The sequence below is a fragment of the Myotis daubentonii genome, chromosome 15 (genome assembly GCF_963259705.1).
Source record: "Myotis daubentonii chromosome 15, mMyoDau2.1, whole genome shotgun sequence".
NCBI classification, from domain to species: Eukaryota; Metazoa; Chordata; class Mammalia; order Chiroptera; family Vespertilionidae; genus Myotis; species Myotis daubentonii.
In genome coordinates this window covers 56,627,464-56,651,075 of record NC_081854.1, presented here as the reverse complement: position 1 = coordinate 56,651,075, position 23,612 = coordinate 56,627,464, and the positions used below count along the sequence as shown (strand labels likewise).

The 23,612-nt window shown below is 51.7% G+C and overlaps 2 protein-coding genes across 18 annotated transcripts in view; one reads left to right on the top strand and one right to left on the bottom strand.

The window, feature by feature from the left end:
• Nucleotides 1-2,915, top strand: part of ADCY7 (adenylate cyclase 7) — a 39,473-nt gene extending 36,558 nt beyond the window's left edge. For 8 of the 16 annotated variants that reach the window (XM_059668072.1, XM_059668067.1, XM_059668069.1 and 5 more), the window contains exons 25-26: nucleotides 259-383; nucleotides 560-2,915. In XM_059668072.1, the coding sequence (XP_059524055.1) occupies nucleotides 259-383; nucleotides 560-706 (272 nt within the window). In that variant the 3' untranslated portion in view covers nucleotides 707-2,915. The remainder of the gene's footprint in view (nucleotides 1-258; nucleotides 384-559) is intronic. The other 8 variants (XR_009448919.1, XR_009448920.1, XR_009448914.1 and 5 more) reach the window with 8 other exon arrangements.
• A 706-nt stretch (nucleotides 2,916-3,621) lies between these two features.
• Nucleotides 3,622-23,575, bottom strand: BRD7 (bromodomain containing 7). Of its 2 annotated transcripts, none has more exons than XM_059668089.1 (17): nucleotides 23,341-23,575; nucleotides 22,772-22,980; nucleotides 20,367-20,496; nucleotides 19,998-20,055; nucleotides 17,901-18,045; nucleotides 14,978-15,088; nucleotides 11,525-11,709; nucleotides 10,591-10,714; nucleotides 9,854-9,929; nucleotides 7,857-7,964; nucleotides 7,387-7,525; nucleotides 6,861-6,972; nucleotides 5,688-5,744; nucleotides 4,735-4,849; nucleotides 4,337-4,480; nucleotides 4,074-4,217; nucleotides 3,622-3,803 (listed from the first exon to the last, which is right to left on the bottom strand). In XM_059668089.1, the coding sequence occupies exons 1-17, from the start codon at nucleotides 23,387-23,389 to the stop codon at nucleotides 3,742-3,744; spliced, it is 1,968 nt and encodes a 655-aa protein (XP_059524072.1). In that variant the 5' UTR covers nucleotides 23,390-23,575; the 3' UTR covers nucleotides 3,622-3,741. The 2 variants fall into 2 exon arrangements, with proteins under 2 accessions (XP_059524072.1, XP_059524073.1); XM_059668090.1 differs by having other exon boundaries at nucleotides 4,735-4,846.
• Between the last annotated feature and the right edge of the window lie 37 nt (nucleotides 23,576-23,612).

Sequence of the window (23,612 nt, the reverse complement as noted above, 5' to 3'; positions counted from 1 at the left end):
CAGGTCACACTGTAAACAGCTGTGACAGCCGCTGAGAACCAGGTTCCTGGCCTGATGTCACTGTGAGCCACAGGCGGTGCTCAGAGCCGCTAGGAAGAGTTAGAGGTGCAGGAGTGCCCCACTCGGGCGCTGCGGGTGCCTGGGAAGCACCGATCCAGGCCTCTGGCTCAGGCCTTGTTCGGCTGTTCTGAGGGGTTGTCTGTGGTTGGTGGGGGTTCTCTAGCCTCAGTGACCTGCAACTGCCAACGTCCTCTCCAGGCATAAACCACGGGCCTGTGATCGCTGGAGTGATCGGGGCGCGGAAGCCTCAGTATGACATCTGGGGAAACACGGTCAACGTTGCCAGCAGAATGGAGAGCACTGGAGAGCTGGGGAAGATCCAGGTACAGACCCCAGGGACCAAGGAGGAAAGCGCTCCCGGGTGAGGGCACCTGGCCGCTCACTGGGGCCCAGCCCAGCCGCTGAGGCCTCGGGAAACAGGCGCGCTGCTGCTGGCCGGTCTGCCCGCAGTCCCCCAGGCGTCCCGCCTGCTTCTGCAGCTCGCTCCTTCCCCTCCCAGGTGACCGAGGAGACGAGCAGCATCCTCCAGGGCCTCGGATACTCCTGCGAATGCCGGGGCCTGATCAACGTCAAGGGCAAAGGGGAGCTGAGGACCTACTTTGTCTGCACAGACACGGCCAAGTGCCAGGGGCCCGGGCTGAACTGAGGGCTGCTGGGAGGGGCAGGACCTCCCCGATGCCAGCCAAACCCGTGGAAGATGCAGCCACAGTCACCAAGGCCGTCCGAGGGCTGGCCGCCATCGGCTCCTGACAGGTGCTTGTGTGGGCCTCAGGAGCCTGCATGAGCGGACTTCTGGGGCACGGTGCCAGCCCCAGCTTCACCTCCCCACGCTGGGCAGTCGGAACCCGTGTGCTGGTGTGGGGAACGCACCCCCGCCCCAGGAAAAGGCTCCGGAGTTTCAGCTCCTTGTTCAGGTTCCTCTGCTGCTGGCCTGCTGTGGTCTTGACCGACCCCCCTCATGGCCGGGAGCTGCCCAGCTACCTGTTTTCCAGGCACAGGAGGACGGAGACAAGTAGTTGGCATGGGCTGGACGCCTTTCGCCCCAGCGACCAGCTACGGCTTCCATATTTCTCACCCAGGTGTTCTGGTGAATGGAGCTGGAAAGGGCGTTTCAAATGTATAGATGGTTTCAAACAGCGGGGAGAAAACCCCAGTGGACGTGGGTTACTTGCTGTCTCTGGCACGTTTCTTTAACATGTTATGCGCCAGGCCTGTTTTGTCTTCCTTTCCGTTTAGCCCGCAATACCCGATTTCACCGATATGCTGGCGGCACCAGTGACTGACCGGTCCGGACGGAAAGCAGTGTCACCCTCCCTTGTACTTGGTGCAGACGGGGACATGAGCTTGCTGTCAGGCCTCAGGTCTGGCCAGGCCCTGGAACTGTTGGTGCAGCAGCTGGACACAGGGTCAGAGGGCTCTGAGCTGAGTATAGAAGAGCAGCTTGGGGTACTGGGGGGCTGGACCCCAGCCTGCATGAGAGGACTAAGTGACTGACATGGCACTTAACGTGTTAAATGGCTGCGTTATCAATGAAGGTTTTGTCCTTTTTAATGACTTTAGATCCGAGACAAGCCTCTTCCCTCCAGGGTAGTCTCTGCCTTTTAACCACCGGCACGCCAGCAGGACCCCCGTCCAGGGTCAGCTCCGGGGCCGCCCCGGCTGTGGGGACGCAGCTCTGTGGAAGGTGGCCCCCACTTTGACTCCAGCCTTTCGAGGTTAGGTTCAGTCAGCAGAAAGCCTGCAAAGTTAGGCCCAGCCACCTCAGCCGCCTACTGCACGTTGGCACCGTCCCCTGCAAGCTTCGGCAGGAAGGAGAGGGGCTGGGGCGCCCAGCACCTCTGGGACCCTCTCCTGTCCTCTCGTCCGCATACTGACGCTGAGGAGCTTCAAGCCAGCGGGGGCACATGGAGAGGTCCCTGACCTGGTTGCGGAGATGTTCTGACCGAATAAACCACGGCCAGTGCCAAAGCATCTATGAGCTTCGACTCACAGAACCCCAAGTCCCGCCAGGCCCCACGGGGCAAGAACCAGCCCGCCGCTCCTCGTTCTGCACTGCCCGCCGCCTGGGCAGAGCTGCCGATCTAACGCAGGCGACTTACGACCGCAGGGACCCCCGGATCTAATGTGGGTGACGTCACTATCAGATGGACCCCCGGATCTAATGCAGGTGACGTCACTATCAGATGGACCCCCGGATCTAATGCAGGTGACGTCACTATCACATGGACCCCCGGATCTAATGCAGGCGACTCAATACCACAGGGACCCCCGGATCTAACGCAGGTGACGTCACTATCAGATGGACCCCCGGATCTAATGCAGGTGACGTCACTATCACATGGACCACGGGATCTAATGCAGGCGACTCACTATCACAGGGACCCCTGCATCTAATGCAGGTGACGTCACTACCGCAGGGCTATCGGTTAGTCACCCACAGACCCCTGGGATTAGGGAACTGCAGAGACTTCAGGAAGAGGAGACAGGGTCGCAGGCAGGGCCACTTGCACAGGGTGCTGGTGGGTGCGCTGTGTTGCATGTAACTGGAATGGTCTGAGTCGGCTCCAGGAGCTGTGTGGCAGCGATGCTGGAAGGGAATAAGCCTTACCTGGCCCTTTTACACACCAGTTCTTCATGTGAAGGGCTGGTTTCAGGTAAGTCCTGTGCTGCAGCCCATCCTCTTAGAGCAGCGTAAACATTCGGCTACAGGAGCTTAAGAAATACCTGGTTACCATGAATGTACGTCTGTGTTTACAATTAAAGCACTGTGCCCGGATGAGATGAGCTTTCGGTGTTCAGACAGGAGGGTATAACTGACCAGGAAAGTCACTTGCAATTGTTTTATAAAGGTTTTCTCATTACATCACTGCTTCACACATGTCACTGTTTGAGACGGGACAGTCCCTCTTCTAACACTGACTAGGGAACCCCCACCCCCGAGGTTAATGTGAGAAACTTCCCAACGGGAGGAACACCCTCACCCACTGCATGGGTGTGTGTCAACGTGTGGAAATACGCAACAAGGGGAGGGTTCTGTGCACTGCGTATGTACAGGTCTGCAGTGTTTGTTCAGAATGTCATGTTCATGTTCATAAAGTACCCGTGTCGCTACTTGTTCAGCCTTTCGTGTATTAAATGACCAGTCCGGAGAGCCTGCATGTCCTGACTGCAGACGCTTTCTTGGCCTCAGGAACGGATCTTAGTGAAGGCAGGGCCCCAGGTCAGGCTGACGGCTGCCCGCGGCACCGGGGCAGGACCAGCCGACTCTGGTCTCCCGAGGACTGTTGCCAGAGCCATGTGCCTTCCTCACAGGCCCCTTTAAATGGCCAGGTGCCACCTGATCAGGTAGGAAGGATGTGGTTCTCGTTTCTAACAGGGACCGGGGAACTGAGGGGCTGTAAGGATTTGGAGGGCTTGCTTCCCCTAACGGATGGTCACGAAAGAGGCTGTTTTCTCCCTCACGTTATCAGAAAGGTCAGGGATCACTGAGCTGACATGCACCGTCCAGTTCATAGTCCCAGGGGTCAGCTCTTACCCAACAGAAGGCCAGTCTCTGGAACATTAAATTAATTGTTTCAAAGTTTAATTAAAAACACAATTTACAAATATTTAATATCTTCTGAAAAGCATTTCCAAATTAAGAATCAAAAAATATGTACATAATATATAATCAAATACCGGTCAGCTTTGACTCCCATCAGGGCCACACTCGGCAACACCCGTCTTTTTAGCTTCTTCAAAATCTGAAAGAAAAAAATGCCACTTAACTTAGCATATTTTCCTTTTTTGATGCAAAAAGGAACGTGACGGAAAGGCAGCGGCCAGAGGTGCTGGCAAGCCTTCCCACGGCACCGGGTAGAGACGGGGCGTTACTAGGCCATCACTGCAGCTCCTTCTGCAAATGTGTCAAGCCTTCAACTTGTAAAACGGAGAGAACGAAGTACTTTCACACACTAGCGACTCCCAGAGGGAGCACCTGTCAAAGGCCACGCCCCCCTGACGTGGGCACGCACCTCCTGTTAGATCCACCAGGCTGCTCCCCGCACCAGGGCGGGGCACGGAGATGCCCATCGCTTTCCGAACCCCGTACGTGCTGACGACGTCGCCGGGAGTTACTTGCTGTGCAAGTTCTTTAAGGTTATTGGTCACCTGTTCAGCTAGAAAAAACGAAACAAAACGAGAACTGTTCTAGGTCCTGAAATGTGGTTTCTTTAAAGAACAAGTGTATCAACGCAAAAACTGACACCCCGGAGCTCCCACCCGCCAGGGGGCCTACCGAGGTGCAACTCCCTGTACGAGGGGCCCAGGAGGCAGATGGTGTTGGGCGGGGGCCTGGTGCTCAGGCGCTCGTTCTGGGCTTCCTGCAGCTCCCGGAGCAGCCGGGTGGTCTCGTCCAGCTTCCTCTGGAACACCTCGGCCTCTGTGGGGACAGCGCACACTGCAGAGGCCGCCCCGGCTTCCACCTGAGCGGGAATCGGAGCCGCGTGCTCTGAGGCTCGGGGGGGGGGGGGGGGGGAGTACTGATTAATCTCCTTAAACAAGACCCCCACCACGAAGTGCTGCCCTGAGGCCTGCCCAGTGGTGGATGGTCGTTAGTGGTACCCTGGGGACCGCCAGTCTTGACTGCCGGGCCAGGCAGCGCTCCCATCAACTCCCCCAACCCCAGACACTCACCTTCAGAGTCAAAAACTTCAACGGGAGCGCCCAAGTTCGCCACCGCTTCCAGGGCCGCAAGCCTGTCCTGGCTGCCGGAGCCCACCCGCCCCGCTGGCTCCACTTCTGAGGCCTGCTGTGAAGAAAGAGGGAGGAATCACACGGGCTTCTAGGCCCCACCGTGCTGGAATGAGAAACCAGGAAGATGGCCCATCTGCAGCCCAGTTATTCCACCTGCTCACGCTGCAGCTGTCATCTGATGTCGTTCCCCAAGCCTGGCACAGAGTGTCCGCACACCCACGCTGCTCGGTAGGGTAACGGAGTGTGTGTGCAATCTGCATCATTTGTTTCACACGCCAGCGCTCAAAGCATAAAAGTGACAACTGCCTGGGACTGCGAGGTGGTGAAGACAGAGCCACGCCAGCCCGGGTCCGGCCACCTATGCTCCTGCAGGAGCTCTTGTACATAAGGTACTTCCTGGTCTCCTCCAGGCCCCACAGCCAGGGGCCAGCATGGCATGGGAGAAACAAACCCCAGAAAGAGTGGAGTTTAATCCTGGACTCACAAGCCTCAGTTTCTATAACCTCGGTGCTGCTATTAGGAACAGGTCACCAGATACACGTGACCCGAGGCGACGGTTCCAGTTAGATGGTGGTGTCGCACTCCAAGCTCAACCCCTGAGCACCTGCTTTCTCCACCAGCACACGGGCTGCGGGTGTGGCCCTCACGCCCATCAGTCTCCTTACTGCTTCCCATTCCGGACGTCCTTCTGACACACGGCCTCGCTGGGCTCCTCCCCGGGAAGGACACGTGTGCACACCACCCGCACCTGCCTCTGCCTCTACTCGATCTCCACCTGCAGGTGTCTGCCCACAGCGAAAGGGCTTACTTACACTCTTTACAAACAAAGCTTTATCACTTAGGTCTCTCAGCTTAGTCTCCATTTAAACATTTTTCATAAAGAACAGAATCACCTCTGTTTCCTTGGCTGCGTCGAGGGTCCTGCTCTGGCCTTCATCTTCAGGTGATGACTGTAGGACAGAGACAAACAACTGTCTATTCCAAGGTGCAGGCAAAGGCAAGTATCACAACAGGAAAACGGAAGGAGGTGGATTTGGGGAATAAAATGAATGAGCTATAGTTACTGGCATTTTGAGAGAATTTGTGAGTCAAGAGCACCCCCCACTAGTGACTTTGCGACGGGTAATTCTGGGCCTGATCCAAAAGCTGGCACGTGCCCACGGGATGTGGCGAACAGCATCAGCGTCTAAGTGGAGGTCAGCCTGGTGAGAAACTAGGAGGAGCGCCAGGGCTGTCCTATGTAGCAGGCGATTCTCAGCAGAAGCTGCTGTGAATACATGCTGGAGACTGTCAGCTGCACAGCCTGCTTCTCAGAACCACAGAGACAGACAAACGCCTCAGGACTCAAACCAGTAACGATGTCATCTTCCTGAAAGGTTGTGATTTAATTACCAATTTTAAAAGATTATGAACAATGTGCCTTATATATAGCCTTTCCCTTACTTTCTAGAATAAATTCTGAGAATACTAACGGTTGGCTCAAAGAGCAGAGAAACTGTAAATCAGAACTCTGCCACCTTGGCCATTCGATTTTAGCTCAAGGCTGTTTGCCGACAGAAAGGGCATCGGCAGACCAGCTCACTCGGCCCAGAAGGAACGCTTGCTGGTCCTCATCTCGGAGCCAAGCCCTAGGTTGTCCCAGCTCATGAACTCTGTCCAGCCGACCTGGGAGTTCACAGTGTTAGTGAGAGAGGGCGACCAGGACGTGGCTTCCTTCGTTGCTGGAGGCTCCACCAGCTCTATCCCTGAGGAGGTGGCGAAGGGCATGCCCTCCCATTTCAGTCAGCGGTTCCCAGCAGCGAGCAGGGCTTCCCTTGTCAGGTGTCGGCACCGGCGACCGCTCTGCTGTGAACCCTCCTCATCCTGCAGGCGCAGGACCAGATGCCACCCTCTGCCTCGGATCCCGGTGCCCGCATCACCGTTTCCCTTCATTGTCCTCCGCCCGTGGTCCCCACCCGGGCCGGGCCGTTTTCTCCGCTGTCACACTGGTTAAGCCCATGGTTTCATAACACCGATGACTAATGCCGGACCAATGAGAAATCACCGTTCTCTGGGTGTATTCTTACCGTCTCCGACTCCTGCAGGCTTCTCGAATGCCCTCCTTTAGTCAGAACATCCAGTAAACTATCTGCCATGACGTATGGGTAATCTTGGCACGTGGCCAAAAACTCGTGGATGCTGAAAGAGAGCATGCTGGGAGTCACTGCCACAGAATCGTCTCCACGGGCTCAGTCTTCCTGTCACAGCCAACCGTTCCCACAGGTGCCCCACTGACACACCACGTGCCAGACTCACCACCTCGTCAACGCTGTTTACATACTCACCCACGACCATTCATCATCGCGACAGAATGAAACGCTCGCTAACACAGTGAAATGAAATGCAAACCCAGCTCAGTGATGGACGCCCTCGCTCAGCGGCGCGCTCCGTGCCCCTCTCCTAGCTCACCAGGGTGAAGGGTGAATGCCTCCCTCATGCCTTCCACACATGTGAGCCTCAGTCACACCTCAAGCCGGACCCCACCCTTCAGACCCACGCCTCAGATCAGCTTTAGGAGAACGCGGCCTTCAGAACCCCGAGCCGGAGACTCGCCTGAAATCGCTGGGAATGTCACAGTCGTCTTCCCCGTAGGCTGAGTAGATGAGATCAGAGTCGTCCTTGCTGATGTTGGCAAACGTGGAGTCATAGTGCGGGGCGTACGAGCTGTAAGGCCCGTAGTTCAGGTAGAGCACTGCGGGTGGAGGAGACGTCAGCTCCCCTGGGGCGTGGATGGCGGGCCGTGTGCTTGCTTTAGCAGCACCCCTCCCTTCTAACTTTACTACTTCATCGACTGGCACCCAAACCTAAGGCAGACATTCCCCCCAAACAGACGCTTAGGAAGTAGCAACACAAGTGAGTGTTTTCCCACAAAGGGGAGAGGAAATAAATAAAACTCACTCTGAAGACTAATACACCATTTTTCAGTCTCTTCTGAAGTTAGTAACGAGTTAAAGTTGCAAAAATACCAGCGAAGAGCGTGTGACCAAGGCAGCAATGGTGACTGTCCCGAGCGGGCGCCTTACCCGGAGCTACTTTGTTCCTTTTATCCTCCTTGAACCCCTGCAGAGTATTCACTCCAGACTGAAGCCGCCCAGTGGTCATGCCCAGCCTCACCGGGCAGTAGCCGGGCTCTGAAACAGAAGACGGGCACAGTAAGGCGGGGCTGTGGCGGCAGGCAAGTGGCACTCTGTGCATCTGCGTGACTGGGAGAGATGGGGAGCCCTCACTACCTCCGATTTTAACATAAAACCTGAGCTTAGAAAGGCAGGCAGGCGGCCAGGACCCACACCCGGTCCTCCTAGCACACCCGACAGCTTCCTGGAATTCTTAGTCGTGGTGCGTGATGCTGGAAAGAAAGATGGAGAAGTTGGGCCTTAAGATTATGATGGAAGCAAGCAACCCAGAAGGAAGACAGACAGCGGGGACGAGCCTGCACAGACGCGGCCCGTTATGCCGGAGCCAGGCCAGGACTCCGGGACCTGACTGAGCAGAGGGCTGAGCAGGGTGGTGCTGGGGAAGGCCGCACCCAGGGGCCGGCGCTCTCGCCTGGACTTTGTACGGAGACGGCCCTGCAGTAGCAGGTCCTGCGCAGCCCGTCTGCCTACAGCACATCTCCTCTCCTCCTCAGGAGGCAGCCCTGCGTCGGTGCCCCCCGGGTGCGGCCCCCCCACAGGGAGATGAAAGGGGAAGTGAAGGGGCATCTTCTCTCTAACCAGGGAGTGGCCCGGGGGCACTGTGAGCAGGAGGGGCCGCCAGCTCTGGCCAGTTGGCAGATATCGACGGGGCTGGAAACCGGGGGGACCTGACGGGGAGACCAGACCCCTGGCTACAGGGAAGGGAAGGGGCAGATCTCACGGTGTCGCCTCCATCGCTAATTGCACCTCCTGGGGCAGCTTCACCACAGCTACCCTCAGAAGAGCCTCTGGACCAAGACCATATAAATTCCCACCATCAAACGTTCACCTGAAAGGAGATGAGTTTTGCTTCGAAAACGCAGCACCGGGTCCTCCCTCTGAGGGAAGGGCTACGGGAAGCTTCCGCAGCAGAAAGCACGCCATGGAGACGGGCGCGCCCTGACTGCAAGTGCCTCTCCCCTCCCTGCCTGAAGGGGTCTCCCGTGCTTCCCCCCTCACCCCCTTGGGACCCACCTGAACATCACCCGGCGAAGGAAGCCCTCTGACCCGAGACCCTGGGGAGGCCGCCCCTGCTCTGAGCCGGCACAGCGCGGGGACGAGCTGCCGCCTCCGCGCCCACAGAGCGGAGGGGAGAGCCTGGTCCCCTCTGTCCCCACTACCCACCGGCCACCCCAGCTCCCACGACAGTGCTGCCCACGGTGGACAGTGAGCAGCAGCGACACCTCCCGAAGTACAGGAGTTCCGTTGTATTCATTTTGGGAACCCCAATGACCTCTCACAGTGGCAGTGTAAAAACGGGTATTTATCAAATAAACTAACATCCTCACAACTGCGTATTACAGCACGTACTTCCCCTCAGATGAATGGCAAAATATTTTTTCATCAAATTTCAAAATACTCCCTATACGATTTCCAGTAAAATATCATCTGATAAAATAAAACAGGACTGAGGTTATAAAACGGGTTCTCGACCTTTATAACTTCCCACCGGCCCAGGGAAAGCCGCCAACGGCCGCACTCCCTCTGTTCACTGCAACAGCAGAGCTATGATGTCAGAATCGGAGGGTTCTGAGAAGCCTGGAGAAGTCACTGAGCCACCGACCGCTCTACCAAGCAGGGCTAGCAGTGACTGCCTCACATTCTGCCTGTGTTAAAGGTGGGTCTGATATCCTAGGGCTTAGTGGTTTAAAGAAAACTCGATCTGTATAATATTCTAGGATGAAGGAAAGGGGCCAGCTGTTAACAGGAAAAACAAGATGTGGAGCCAGTTCTTTGTAGACAGTGATACGCTAGATGGGTCAACATTCAGGCCTGGGGCTGGATAAGGGCACCAGGTTCTGCTCTCTGCCCACAGCAAGCTCTGCGGGTCTATTCTGTGAACCCACCTCCTACAATGGGGTCCACAGGGTGCAGCAGTCCCAGCGTCGTCGTTCCGTCTGGCTTTCTTCTTTCAAATTCACACTGTAATGACCCAAAGTGTTCACACGGCATAAGCGGTTCTGTGTGTATCATACACGTACCACACCAGAAAGCCTTGCTGTATCGCACAGTACCGGTAGCTATCACGGAGCACGCAGACCCCGACGTGCACACCTGTCTCCTCTGCACAGGAGCTGAGGCTGGACTAAGGATGGTTGGGGAAACACAGACTGAAAGGCTATGTGAAAGGGTCCTTACGGCCACCTGGTTCTGCCTCTGCTGCTTAACACGTTGTATGCGGGAAACGTACTTACACGTTTTACTTATACGTTTTACGTTGACTGGCGGTAGAGCGCAGGACACGTATTAAATAAGAGGAACTGAAGACCAGGAGGGGGGTGACCTCCCAAAGTCATATACGAATCCATCTGGTTTAAAACCAATGCGCCAAACAATACGATTCCGAAAGACCACAGTATAAACGTTTTCATAAACATAAAAGTAGTGGCTTATTTCCTGATGTTAGAAGACGTTAAAAACCCAGTCAAAGGGCAAGGTTAATCCCGTAACTGACAAACACCCACGGACTGCTCTGCTCTGAGTGGTGCTGGGCCTGAGGCAGGTGTGGACTGAAAGCACACAGGACTTAAACGCACGCGCAGACCACCGGGTCAGCGACTTCAAGGAGGGGCCAGCTCGTCACCTGACTGTTCACCAGCCGCCGGGTCAGCTTGCCCCCGGACTCCCGCACGATGCGGTCGATCTGCTCCTGCTCTCTCTCTAAATTGTGGCTCTTCACTTTATCATCCAGCGTATCTCTGTCTTTCCTGAGAACACATGAACGTAAGTAAAAAGAAGGTAAGGTGAAAGCATTAAAGGGAATTTCAAATATGAAGACAGCTGAGGTGGAGACGTGCTGTCCCCTAATTAATGACGGGGAGGCCTGTGTGTGCAGGAAAGGCAAACCCCAGACCCGGGCGAGCTCCCTCGTTTGGGCCCAGTGTTATTTGCCTTAAACGTTTTTCTCAGCACATGCACAAAAACTGAAATCTACCAAGAATATATTTTGAAGGGAGAGAAAATATTTTTTTAAAGATTGATTTTTTTATAATGAACATTTAAAATTATAAATCATAGAAACAGAACTAAAACTTGTCATAAGTTTATTTTGTGACAGCAGAAATCCCCAATTACTAATGAAAACCCTCTTCCGGGGTGCAGTGAGGGGCTGGGCGGGGCAGGCCTGCCGCCGCGGCCCTGGGGAGTCACTGCTCCCGGGTCCACACGACAGCCCCCCTTCAGGAAGCAGCTTCAGCTAAGCTGTGCTGAGGCTTACCCACTGTCTCAGCTCCTTTCTGGAACAGTCACGAAGACATTTCCCGCCACAAACAGTCCTACTTAAATAAACGCACTGACAGCGAGCCCCTGAGGGGAACTTGTGGGCTTTAAAACCAGTCTCGTAAGAAGACGCACTCAGAGCTGTTTTCTGAACTGTGCGGGCAAGTCCACATGGTGCCTGGTGGGGACGGAGGTATCATACCCCGAGATGGACGTGCATGCCCACACCAGTCGCCCGCCGGCAGGTGCCGCAGCAGCACCCCCTCATCCGCTTATTGTGACCTGCTAAGGCTCCTTACTTCTTGTTTTCCTTGTGGGGACTCTTGAAGGCTTGTGCTTCGGTCTCGCCCGTGTCCTCCCTCTCCGCCGGCCAGTGGCCGCTGTCCTCCCCGCCCTGCGCAGGGTCCGCCCTGTCCTTCTGCTTCCGACTCCTCTGCAAGTCGGCCATGAAGTCTATGCTCTGCTTCAGGCTCTGGATCCGCTCCTAAAGACATGCAAGAGCATTCTCAGTGCGCGTCTGTCAGTCCCTGTTAAAGCCACGCGCGGTTTCTCACAAGAGCTTGCATTTCTCTCGCGAGTAACCTGGGAGAAGAACAGTCCATGTAACTGCACCGAGTATTAGACTCAGGGCCCAGGACAACAGCCTATCCTTCCATTCAGACTTCACTTCCAACCTAAGAGAATGCTCTGTAACTTTACTGCAGCACCAAATAGTTCACAGAAAGGACAGAAGAGTAAGACTTCTTTGCCATATCGAATTTAAAAAGCGGAATTTAACAGCATGTTAAAATGTTATATTGAGCAGAATGGCTTATGGCTTGCAGTTTACGAATGCTCAGGTATTTAAGACCGACAGCCGTGAGCACAGGCCGTCTCCGAGTGCTGTGGCGTCAGGACGGTCCCCAGCGGCCTGGCAAACAGCACAGCTGCCTTCACGGCGCGCGTCACGTTCCTCTCACGTGAGACATCCTGCTTCTCCTGCGTTAAACGTGCTTACTTTCCCACTGCACGGACACGCTGTGAAGTCTGTGCTGTGGTTCGGGGCCTGAGGTTTCTGGAAGCTCTGTTCCTAGTGGTGCCTCTGCCTCTGAACGCTGAGCCTGTCACTGGATGAAATGTGGAGGGCCGCCTCCTGGGGGACGCAGAGCCACGGCAGGGAAGGCTTTACAGAATAGGAACTAGAAAGGACCGAGGTCATTCAAATAAGAACAATGAAGTCCAGAAACACGAAGTGACTCATCTAAGGGCACAGAACCAGTGACGAGACCGGACCTCCTGCTGCCCATGCCTGTACCAGAGGTGCCGCCTGGAAAAGCCTCAGGAAAGCAGACCTGTTGCATTTCTCAACTTCATTTTAAAGTAATCTTAAAACTACTCACCTAATAGATTGTACTGCAGACACAGACGTGAATAGAGAAAATAAAAGCCTCGTTAATGTATTATCTAGAGCAGGGGTCCTCAAACTTTTTAAACAGGGGGCCAGTTCACTGTCCCTCAGACGGTTGGAGGGCCGGACTATAGTTTAAAAAAAAACTGGGAACAAATTCCTATGCACACTGCACATATCTTATTTTGAAGCAAAAAAACAAAACGGGAACAAATACAATATTTGTATTTGCATGTGGCCCGCGGGCCGTAGTTTGAGGACCCCTGATTTAGAGGGGCAGGCCACAGAGCCAGGACAGGCCCTGATTAGTCCGATTCTATTGTGCTGCAAATAGTACTGTTTGTACTGTATGCAGCACCTCATATTTATTTAGGTGATCAAGAGTTATTCTATGTATGCCCATTCTTTATAAAAATAACGCCTTCTAATCGCATTTGTAACTGAAAAAATAATGAAAGGCTGCTCTGCAATCTTTTTCCACCGAACATTTAAGCAATTATCTTTTAAGACACCATGCATGGGAGGGTGTGCTGGGCTCTCCTGGGAACACGGCTATGTGAGGAGTTTGCTCAGGTCTAAATTTAATCATGTAAAATCACTGTTGTAAGGGTCCCTCCCGTCTGGGGTGGAGAGAAGTCAACAGGAAGCTATCACACAGGATGGGCAGGGCTCCTCAACAGGAAGAGGTCTGAGAAAAAGGAAGGTAACAGAAAAGGGAAAGGGAGAAGAAACTTTATTTTCTGTGCTCCAACCAACTCACCCCAGTCAACTCCAGGGGATACTGGACTCTTTCGCATGTTATGTTAACTCCATCATTTACCGACACTAAATGGTGGTCACAGTGGTGAGTCAACACGAATACACTCGCCTTGGATATGCTAGCCCTGTGAGTTACACTTTCTCCTAGAAATCCATGTGCCTCGTTTGCAGTAAAGGCTGCAACTGACAGAAGCACTTTTCCTTCAAATGGGGTTAACAATAAGCATCGTGGGTTTTTAAACCTGGGACATGGCTCAGTTCTGTCCTCTGAGTCTTTCTGCCAAGACTGGGATAAACACTTTACATTCTCTTCCCTCTGCAAATTTTGCCAAAGATGGGTAACTGGCTGACATCACAGTTTCCTGTCTTTAGGAGAGGATGGGACTGATGTCTAAATATTAGGAGTGCAAGGATTAATTGTCAACCCAAATGTTTCTCTTTCCCTTGTGAAGTGGGTCCAAGAACCTTTCAGAGCCCAGCAGACACTCAGCCATGTGCACACCACGGCGGCTCTGCAACGTGGAACTGACACAGATGCGCCATCAAAGCTGAGAAAACACGTGCGGCCATGACTCACTCCTACAGTCCCTAACTCCTCCGGGCCTGAGCTGCAGCTTTCCTCCTTGCTATCTTATACCCACACATTTCTTCTTTGCAAAAAGCCCTCTCCTCTCCTGCTCTTGGTCAGTCCCCGCCCCACGCCAGGCCTCCTCTCGCATTCGCTGCGGGCGATGGTCTCGAAGGGCACAGGTCAAACCCCCTCTGGAGATGAGGACACGGACGCCCAGGGGCTCGGGTCCTGCCTGGGGCCCAGGAGTCCGCGGCAAGAGCTCCCACCAGACCCGCCCCCACTCCTGCTGTGGCGAGGCGCCCATTTCCCATCCCACTCGGAGCCGTGAGTAAAACCTCCGAGAGGTGGCTCATCCTGGGAGCTCCCCTTCTCTCCCACAGTGATCGCCTCAATTCGCCCTTCACGGTCTGTCATCAGCCCTGGCTCCCAGACGACACCCACGGTTTCCTGCCGCTGTCTGCAGCACCGCTCTGCAGGCCGTGTGGTTACGCTGTCTCGGTCACACAGCTGAGGATGTGCCTGGGCCCCTGCCCACATTTCTGCCACCTCGAAGGCCTGTCCCAAACGGGGGGACAGCTCCCGTCAGGTGGCTTTGAGACAGTTGCCCTCAGTGCTCATGTGTGTCTCTTTCTTGTCCCAGGAGTTCCTGTGCTGCCACTTCAGATCCCGTCCTGACAAAGGGAGGAGCACTTCCTCCCCCGGCTCCTCCCTCACCTAACCAGCCTCACCCTGGAACTTGGGCTGGTGTTTCTCAAACTGTAAGTACAAGTCCACCTGGTGAGTATCCATTCAAGAGCCTCGTATAAGTAATTACAAGTAAGCACCAATACTTATATGTATCAATTCCAAACGAGAATCTTCCTGCTTTCATTTTCTTCTCTATATTATTCAAAAGTTGTATTGAATATTTCAACTTACATATGATCTGCCTAAACAATAAAACCAGTACTGAACCGGACCTGTATTACTATGACAAAAAACAAAGGAATACAACCTTTATAAAAATTCTTATTTATGACAAAGAAGTTTCTTTACCTGGCTAAGGATTTTCATTCCCGAGTGTAATAGCTTCTTGGCAGCTTTGTAATAAATGGTCTCTGGTTTGTTGTAAATCATAGCGTTAGTGCACATGAGCTTGAAGTGATCCTGCAGAGAGAATGTTAAGGGGGAAAACGCATTCAAACAAAACGAAGTGCGCTTCTTTCTTGATTTGAAATCAGACAGGCCTTCGAAACATGAAAACAAAACAACATCCTGCCCTCTTCTTTCATGTTTACTGAAGAACATTAATAGCAATTTATTACATTTTAAAACTCACAAATACTGCTAATTCAAATATCCTACATTCTTTTCCAAATTTTTGAAACATTTCACAACTATATAAACTTTATATATCTAGATGAAAATTTTAATCTTACGGGAAAAAAAGAAATTGAAGAAAATACTTCTATCACATATTTAATAATTTTAACTGAGTAGTTAATCTAATTAGAAATGTTATTCTTAGTTTAAAAAAATCTTAAGTTTCTATATATGTATTAAATTTTATTTCAGATCTTGACTGAAAACAGGGACCAGGGCTATTTCCTACTAAATCCAAACTGAGCAAAAATGTTCCAACGCTTACACATTTTCTTTTACCTATTTGGATGCTATTAGAAGCTAAACGTAATTTGCAGAATGTTGCAAAATCATGACAATGCGAAATAAACCATACAACCTCAAACAGCTGAAACATGTAAATGGAGGAGCCAAATGACCCCAAATTACATTTCTGATTGAAATTTCGAAGCACACGGATATGCCAGAGAAGCAACTCACGGGTACTTTTTACATCACATAAATGTGAGCAATTATGTCAAGCCCTTACTCAACTAAAATGATAAAAATCCAACAGAAAAGAATCTGATGCCCCCTAACAAAGGCCTCCAAATCAAAAAAACATTCGAACGCCACTACTTAATAAAGTGATGACAGCTGAGAACGGTCAAATGGAACAAACAGAGGTCCTGAGCACTGTTTACCAGTTATGAGGAGACTGATCCTAGGGTCATAATAAAATGGCATTAAATTCAAAGTGGACGAAGTCCATGTGGACTCGGCCCCTGGCCCAGTCTCTAAGCAGCCAGGCCTTTGCTGGACCCTGCACCTCCAGGAATGTGATGAAAGCCACGGGCCCACTCGTTCCTGCAGCCTGTGCGTGTGCATGCGCACACCGGAGCAGACCTTCTCATGTAATTTTAGGGGGTTCCCGGTCCCCCCCAAGGCTACCCAGGGGACCCTAAGTGAAGCACCCTTGGACAGCTATTCGGGAAAGCTTCCATTCCATTAAGAACTATTAAGTGTTCAGTTGGGGGAAGGAGAGCCGGTGAGGGGAGACACACCATGGCCATTATTCACACAAAATGACACTGGGCTGGTCCCTGGCCCGAGGGCACTGGGTTCTCCTCCTGAGCACAGGCGGCCTGTGGGTCCCATGGGCCTTCAGCACTGCCACGTGCTGGGCTTTCCTGGACCTCTGTGTCATGGCACTGGGTCATCTGAGACCTGAGTGACCCTTCTGCATACTTTTCACATAATTAAAAAAATCCTGAACAGCCTAATGAGCTGGATAAGCTAATAAATAGTACTTTGGGTTGCTGGGGGGAAAAAAGGTAGTAATATAGAAAACTCTAAAGAGTTCAAAATACTTGTTCATTTTAATTATGATAAGCCTGAAGCATCTGCTCAAAAACACCTAGGGGCACTGCTCTCCCTGTCATCACAAGACAAAGATCAGAGGAAAACTGTTTACTATAAGAAAAAAAACCAGAACTGTTAAGATTTTTTCCATTAAGCAATAATCAAGTCGGAAATATGCTGAAATAAACAGTTCTAGCCTAATTTTCACCAGATGAAAAGTTGGGGAAAGTTTCCATTTCTCTAAAGACACAAGAATGCAATTCCAGTTTTCCAGAGTACTGGGGGTATTTATTATCTATCCATTCAAAATGGTAGGAAGACAGAATTCAATGCTGGTGTTATTCATAACTCTCAGCTGACTGACATGTGGATAAAAAAAAATAATAAAATAAAATAAAGATATAGTTTACTGCCGGATTTTCCTTTTATAGCTGATTAGGTCAGATGCACACTACGATGCTTATGCAGAAAAAATAAAGGCAAAATATATATCCAAACCAGTGTAGTCTGTGGTGGTTTGGTACAAAGCTAATTTAAAACACACATGGTTCCTTTTCGGATGAAGATTAAAAAGAAAAGTATCACCTCTCAAATCAACATATACCAAGACTATGTAAAGATGGAAAAGACTTCAACTATAACATTAGGCATGTACATCATTTTAGTGGCTTGTAGGTTCTTTACTTGCAAGTTTTTAATTTCCTTCCTCTTAGAGTTGAAGGAAACATGATCAACAAATACGGCCAAAGTGGTCTGAGAGAGCAAGTGACTTTCATTAAACTAGTATTTCTGGACCAGCCAAGTTATTCTTTATGTGAGAAGACATGCACACCTTAGATGTCTAGGAAAAGAAACGACTCAAATTCAATTTCATTAAAGTATCAACTTCACCTGTACTGATCTGAAATTGAAAATCAATATCCTCTCATTTTAACAGTTGAGAAAATATACTGTGGAATATTATGAAATTCAAAATTTTATGAAAATCCCCCAAATAACAAAAGATAGCAGATGGCTTATTTCATCTGCTTTTGTACCTCCAAGCTCAAAAATGTTTTCAAAGACAGAAATACACAAAGATTTTTGGATTTTAAAGTAAACTTAATTCTTTGCAAAATAAAAACTCAATGAGAACGATTCTAAATACCAGCCATGAAGGTTTCTACCAGGATTGTATATCTACAGGATCCAAGAGCTTGCCTCCCGAATGAATGAAGATGTGTTACTTTGTATGAGAGCTGTTATTTGTCCCATCACAACACAAACAGCTCGTTACCTTCAGTTCCTCTATGGACTGGTAGTCGTTGTTCTTGATCTTTTCTTTCATGGTACTGAAATCCATTGGGTGTTTAATGATCATGGAGTAGCCAGGAGCAATAAAATCAGTCACAGGAAATGAAAAGAAAGCACTTGGGTCTTTTCTGTGAAAATATAAAATAGGCAATTTTACTTCTACTACAAACATATCTACTGGTCTAAGAGCAGGAGTCAGAGGAAACCGTTCAGATGTAGAAAGAATCAGTAGTATGCTAACATGTTTTCCACCGAACACTACAGGAATAACTGTAAAGACTAATAGCTATTTAATAACAAGGTGAAGATGTTGTACGTAATAATTGTACTCTTGTAGAGAGTCTTTTAAAATATGTATTTTGACTGCTATCGTGTGTTGTGTGTGTTGTGTTGTGTATGTGTGTGTAGGTGGGGGTGTGTTAAAAAAATGACATTAAAAAGGCCTCGTAATACCCTAAACTTGAGACAGTGTTTTCTATCACAGGCTCTCAACTCTCACTGGAGGAACTTTATAAAAACTCCAGCAGGCTAGGGGAGGCTTACCTCAGACCCAGGGCATTAAGAGTCGCGTGAGGCCCTAGCCTGTTTGGCTCAGTGGATAGAGCGTCAGCCTGCGGACTGAGTGGTCCTGGGTTCGATTCCGGCCAAGGGCACATGCCTGGGTTGCGGGCTCAATTACCAGTGGGGGGCATGTAAGAGGCAGCCGATCAATGATTCTCGCTCATCATTGATGTTTTTATCTCTCTCTCCCTCTTCCTTCCTCTCTGAAATCAATAAAGACATATATTTAAAAATAAAAAATTGCGTGAGGAAGGAGGGTGGGTCGGCACTGGTGTTTCTAAGGTTGAGTCCTGGTACCGGCACTGAAGCATTTGGCATTGGTATTTCCAGGACTGACAGGGTTGAGAACCATTGTTTTATATACTTAGGTCATCAGAGTGGTTTTCCTCTGGAAATCTGGCATACTAAAATTTTCTGATTCTAAATCATCATGACAATAAAAAACGGCTTAAGAACTAACAGCAGCAGTGACTTTTAAAATGTATGGACCACGTCACCGGCCTGGTGGTAGATTGATGTACCTTACAGCTACCCTCACAAAGCCATCAGGAAGCGGTGCCCTCACTTAGAACGAGGACAGAGACTCAGGGCTCAAGTCATTTGTTCTAGGCCATGAGTCTGACCAGAGAGTTAACATCTGAACCAGGTCTGCGTGACTCTGCCTTTGCTCTTCCCAGCACGATGCCCAAGCAAGCAGACCAACACCCGAGAATAAGGAGAAACCCCTGCCGGGACCTTCCCCGTGCGGACGGTGCTGCCCACAGCGGTTACTGTGAGCGACATTCGCCGTCTGTGAGGCCTCTCAGAGAACATCATCTCCACCCCGAGAGCAGCCATTGATACAGAGCCACGACAGAAGTGGTGTTCCCACACTGGTCAACTGTGTTCTTAGAATGCATGCCCTGCACCTGCGAACCCTCTGCCAGGGACATGTCTTTCAGCTGAAAACTGAAATTCTGAGTATAGAGAAGTATCAGGACATTTTAATAAAGACTGACTTATTCTTTCCCCTTTTACAGACTTAACATTGGCTTAATCTAGATACTGAAATTTTCAGGACCAATTCCTGCATTTAAAAGTGGCACTAATCCTATTTATAGTATTCTGCCCTCTGCCCCAGGCTTAGTAATCGCTGAACTTTCACAGTATGATAAGCACTGCACAAATACACAGAAGGTATTTTTATCTATAAACCAAGTGGAAATATCTGTATTGTTTATTCCTGGTCTAAAGCTTGAACATTAGAAGTTACTTCAGATTAAAAAGAAATCTGCCATTAAGAATATTACGTAACACTCTTCCAGCTGCCAGTTCAAACAAACTAAAGAGAACATCTAAAAGCCAGCCTCTCGGAGGGCTTCACTGCCAGGCAAAATATTTATCATCCACTTTAAAATCAAGTACGTTTGGATGCAGGCCACACAATGTGGCTTTAAATAATCAAAAATAGAAAAGTGTTTTGGATACTATCTTTTCCTTTCAATGTCCACGTTACAAAAGGACTGGAAAACCCATTTACCTCTGCAACTGTCTCATCAGTTGATTCAAAGCTTCTTGAAGGGGCGTCTGTTCTACTTCTAAAGCAAAGAAGAAAGGAAAAGAGCACTTTAAAAAGGAAGATTCTACGGAGTACTGTTTAGCTTATTTCCTTTCTATATGACTTATTCATACCCATCATTAAACACCTCACACAGAAACTCCATTTCCCTTATAAGTAAGTATGAATTCAAAACTGCAGCTAGTTTAAAGGTCGTATGCATCAGAGAGGTAAGAAAACTTAAAAATTCCATTAAAAGGCTTCCAAACTTTAACTTGAAAGCTAGAAACCCAGTGCGTTCCCCTGGCTGTGTCAGCCTCGTCACTCAGGACAGTTCCCCGTTACTCTGACCTTCCTGTTTGGCTACAGAGCTCGAGAGAGGCTTCTCAGGGGGCAGGTCCAGTCTCGCAGGCGCCTGGCACTGGAGGTCTTTTTCTGCCTCATTCTCCACACGGTCCCGGTCGCGCCTCTTTCTTTCCTCCTAAACGGAACAAAGGCAGGTAATGCAGAAATATCTCAGAATACCTTTAAACTAAATCATCTTAATTTCAGTGGAAAAAAATAAGACGCCACTGAAAATTCTTTTAAAAAATCTTCATGTATTTTGCTGCCATCTACTGGAAAAGGAGAAAATAACATGTTCACAAAGGGAAGAAAATGATTTGACAGTATAGGCCAGAAATAACCACTTAGAAAACAACACTGTCCTAAAAGCAAGATAACATACCCAGGAATAAATCTAATAAAAACACCTAATACATTTTGGGAAAAAGTATGAAATATTACTGAAAGGACAACGTGGAAGACCCGAATAAAGGAAATATACCATGTTCGTGACAATCAATTCTCTCCACAGTTATCTATAAATGAAATGTAATGCCAATCCAAACTGGAAGATGGGATTTTTCATGGAATCTGACAAGCCAAGCGTATAACTTATCTTGTAGGTCAAAATCAAGAGCCGTCACAACAGTTCTGAAAAAGGTGACCATGAGAGAGTCTGACCAGGTACGCAGCACCTGTATAGAGTGACAGTAATGAAGACAACGTGGTCTGACATAGGGACAGACAAACCGACCAAGAGAACAGACTGCGGAGCCCAGAAACAGACCCACGCGCACAGCGAGTCTGGGTGTCACAGAGGTGGCATCACTGGGAACAAAGACTACGGGGAGTTAGTGCTGGGACAACCAGTCATCTGCACGGAAAAGAAAAATGAATATAGTCTCTACCTCATACCAGACACCACAGTAAACCCCTGGATAGCAGACTGAAATGTACAAAGCCAACCTTTAAAACTTCAGAGAAAAGAATCTTTATGACTCAAGAGTAGAAAAAACTTTTCTTCCCCATAAACAAGCTGAAAGGCCAGCCACCGACAGAGATAAGTACCTGCAACACACACACCTCCAAGTCTTAGCACAGATTACATGAAGAACATCTACAAAAGGCAAAAAACCCAACGGAAAATGGGTGGAGAGCATCGTAGCTAATTCCCAGAAGAAACCCGAAGTGTCAGGAAATGAGCGAAGCTCCCTAGACCTCTAGGAATGACACATGTAAAAACTAGAAGGATTCCACCTCTCTCCTCAGCAAAAGCTAAGATGTCTGTACATGGCAGGTGTTGATGAACATGAAGAGAAATGGGGCTCATGCCTTGCGGATGGGTGAGCACAGGGGTACAGCCATCAGCTGAACCGGGAACAGGACCGAGGACGGGAAGGCCTTCAGCCAACTCCCAGCCCGGGGCGCACACCCCGGAGACACTTCTCTTCACAGTGTACACTCGGCCCTGACAGCACAGGAGTGGGCCGCTCCTATGTGGACTTTCTTCCGTAAATGCCTCCTGCTTCCCACCTCCTGCCGGGAGCCGGGTGGGGAGGGCTGAGTGGATGCACTGATCTACGCCATTTTACACAGGGGATGTGAGCGCCTTTGGAAGCCGGTATCCTGGGCGTCCTGGAACCAATCCCTCCTGGACACTGGGGGACAACTCAAGTTTCTGGGGAGTCAGGCTGCATGCAGGTTTTCGACTGCACGGGGGGGAGGGGGAGTCAGCGCCCCTAACCCGTGTTGTTCAAGGGCCAATGTCCACAAGAATATTTACTGCAGCTCTGGCCGAAACAGTAAGAAAATTAGAAACAGCCCAAGGCCCGCTCCAGGGAGACGGACCACTGCGTTCCGGCTTATTGACGCGGCAGGCGAGATGAAGACGCGGAAGAGACGGGCAGGTGAGCGTCCCGGAGGGACGGGGCGTGATCACCATTTCGCTCAGCGTGCACCCCAAGGTGGCAGGGGCTTCCTCTCCATCCACTAACCGCCAACGGTGAAGAAAATGCTTATTTCTACTCCTGGTGTCCTGTCCCCGAAAGATCTCGATCCAGTTTTCTCTCCGACAGACGCAAACGCTGTTTCAAAGGGCGGGAGCCGCCCGTTCAGCGCGCGTGGCCTCGGGAGGACTTTTATTTCGGAACCACAGGGGCGGACCTGGGCGGATCCCATTCGCTGCCGAACGGAGTCCCGCCCGCCTGGTCCCGGGCCCGGCAGGTGGGCCGGCGGCTCCCTCACCCGGTGCGAGCGCAGCTGGAGCCTAACCCATCCCCGGAGCGGCGGCCGGTGTTCCCACTCGGCCCCGCGCCGCCTCGCCACGGGGCGGCCTTAAAAGAGGCGCAGGGCGCGGAGAGGCCGGGTCCCCCGGGGGCGGGGGCGGGAGGCGGCGGCGGGGGCACGGCCGGTGCGGGCGCGGCCGCACTCACCTTCACGCGCCGGCGCTTCCGGCCCTTCTCCTCGCCGGGCCCCTGCTTCTCGCCCTTCTTCCGCTTCTTCCGCTTCCGGTCGCGGTGCTTGTCGTGCTCGCTCTTGTCTTCGAAGAGGCTGGAGTCGTGCCCCGAGCTGCCGGTGGAGAGCTCGGTGACCTCGCTGCCGCCCACCTTGAGGACCAGCTTCAGCGGCTTCTCCACATACTCTGGGGGGGCGGGGAGGGAGAGGCCGGTTCACGGAGGGCCCACCGTGCAGGGGCCGCGGGGCGAGGGGCGGGCGGCGCCGGGCCCGCAGGGGGCGCCCCCGAAGCACCTGTTGAATGACGGGCGCTCGCCCCGTGGGTGCCCGAACGCCGCCCTCCGCGCCCCGCCGGGGCCAGGGGTCCCGTGGCCGCCCCGCCCCCGCCCGTCGGGTCTGCGCCGCGCCCCCGTCGCGGGTCCGGGCCTGCCCGGGGAGAGGCGCGGCCCGGCCGCCTCGGGCGCTCGAGGGACGGGGAGTCGAAGGCGCGAAGAGCCGCCGGAGCGGCCGCGGCCCGCCGGCCCCCGCCCCGCGGCCCTCTCCTCACCCTCGTAGAGGTGTTTGTCCGACTTGTGCTTCTTGTGCTTCTTGCCCATGTCCGCCCGGGCCCCGGTGCCCGCCCCCCGCGCCAGGCCCAGGCCGTGCGCCGCCGCTTCCGGTCCGGGCCAGGCGAGCGGAGGGCGGGAGCGGGGCCCGCGAGACCCAGCGCCGCGAGGCAGGGGGACGGCGGGCGCCGGCGGCGCGAGGCCCCTCACGGAGACGCGGCGAACGAGACGCGGCCGCGGCGCGAGAGCGGCGGCGGGTCGGCGAGCGGCCAGC

Bases quoted from the DNA above. Each gene is read 5' to 3' on its own strand.
- BRD7 (XM_059668089.1), bottom strand. From the start codon at position 23,389: ATGGGCAAGAAGCACAAGAAGCACAAGTCGGACAAACACCTCTACGAG. The intron at 4,481-4,734 runs GTGAGTGTCTGG...CTGTCCCCACAG, and splicing joins TGAAGTTTTTGACTCTGAAG to AGGCCGAGGTGTTCCAGAGG. The intron at 3,804-4,073 runs GTGCGTGCCCAC...TTTTTCTTTCAG, and splicing joins CCTGGTGGATCTAACAGGAG to ATTTTGAAGAAGCTAAAAAG.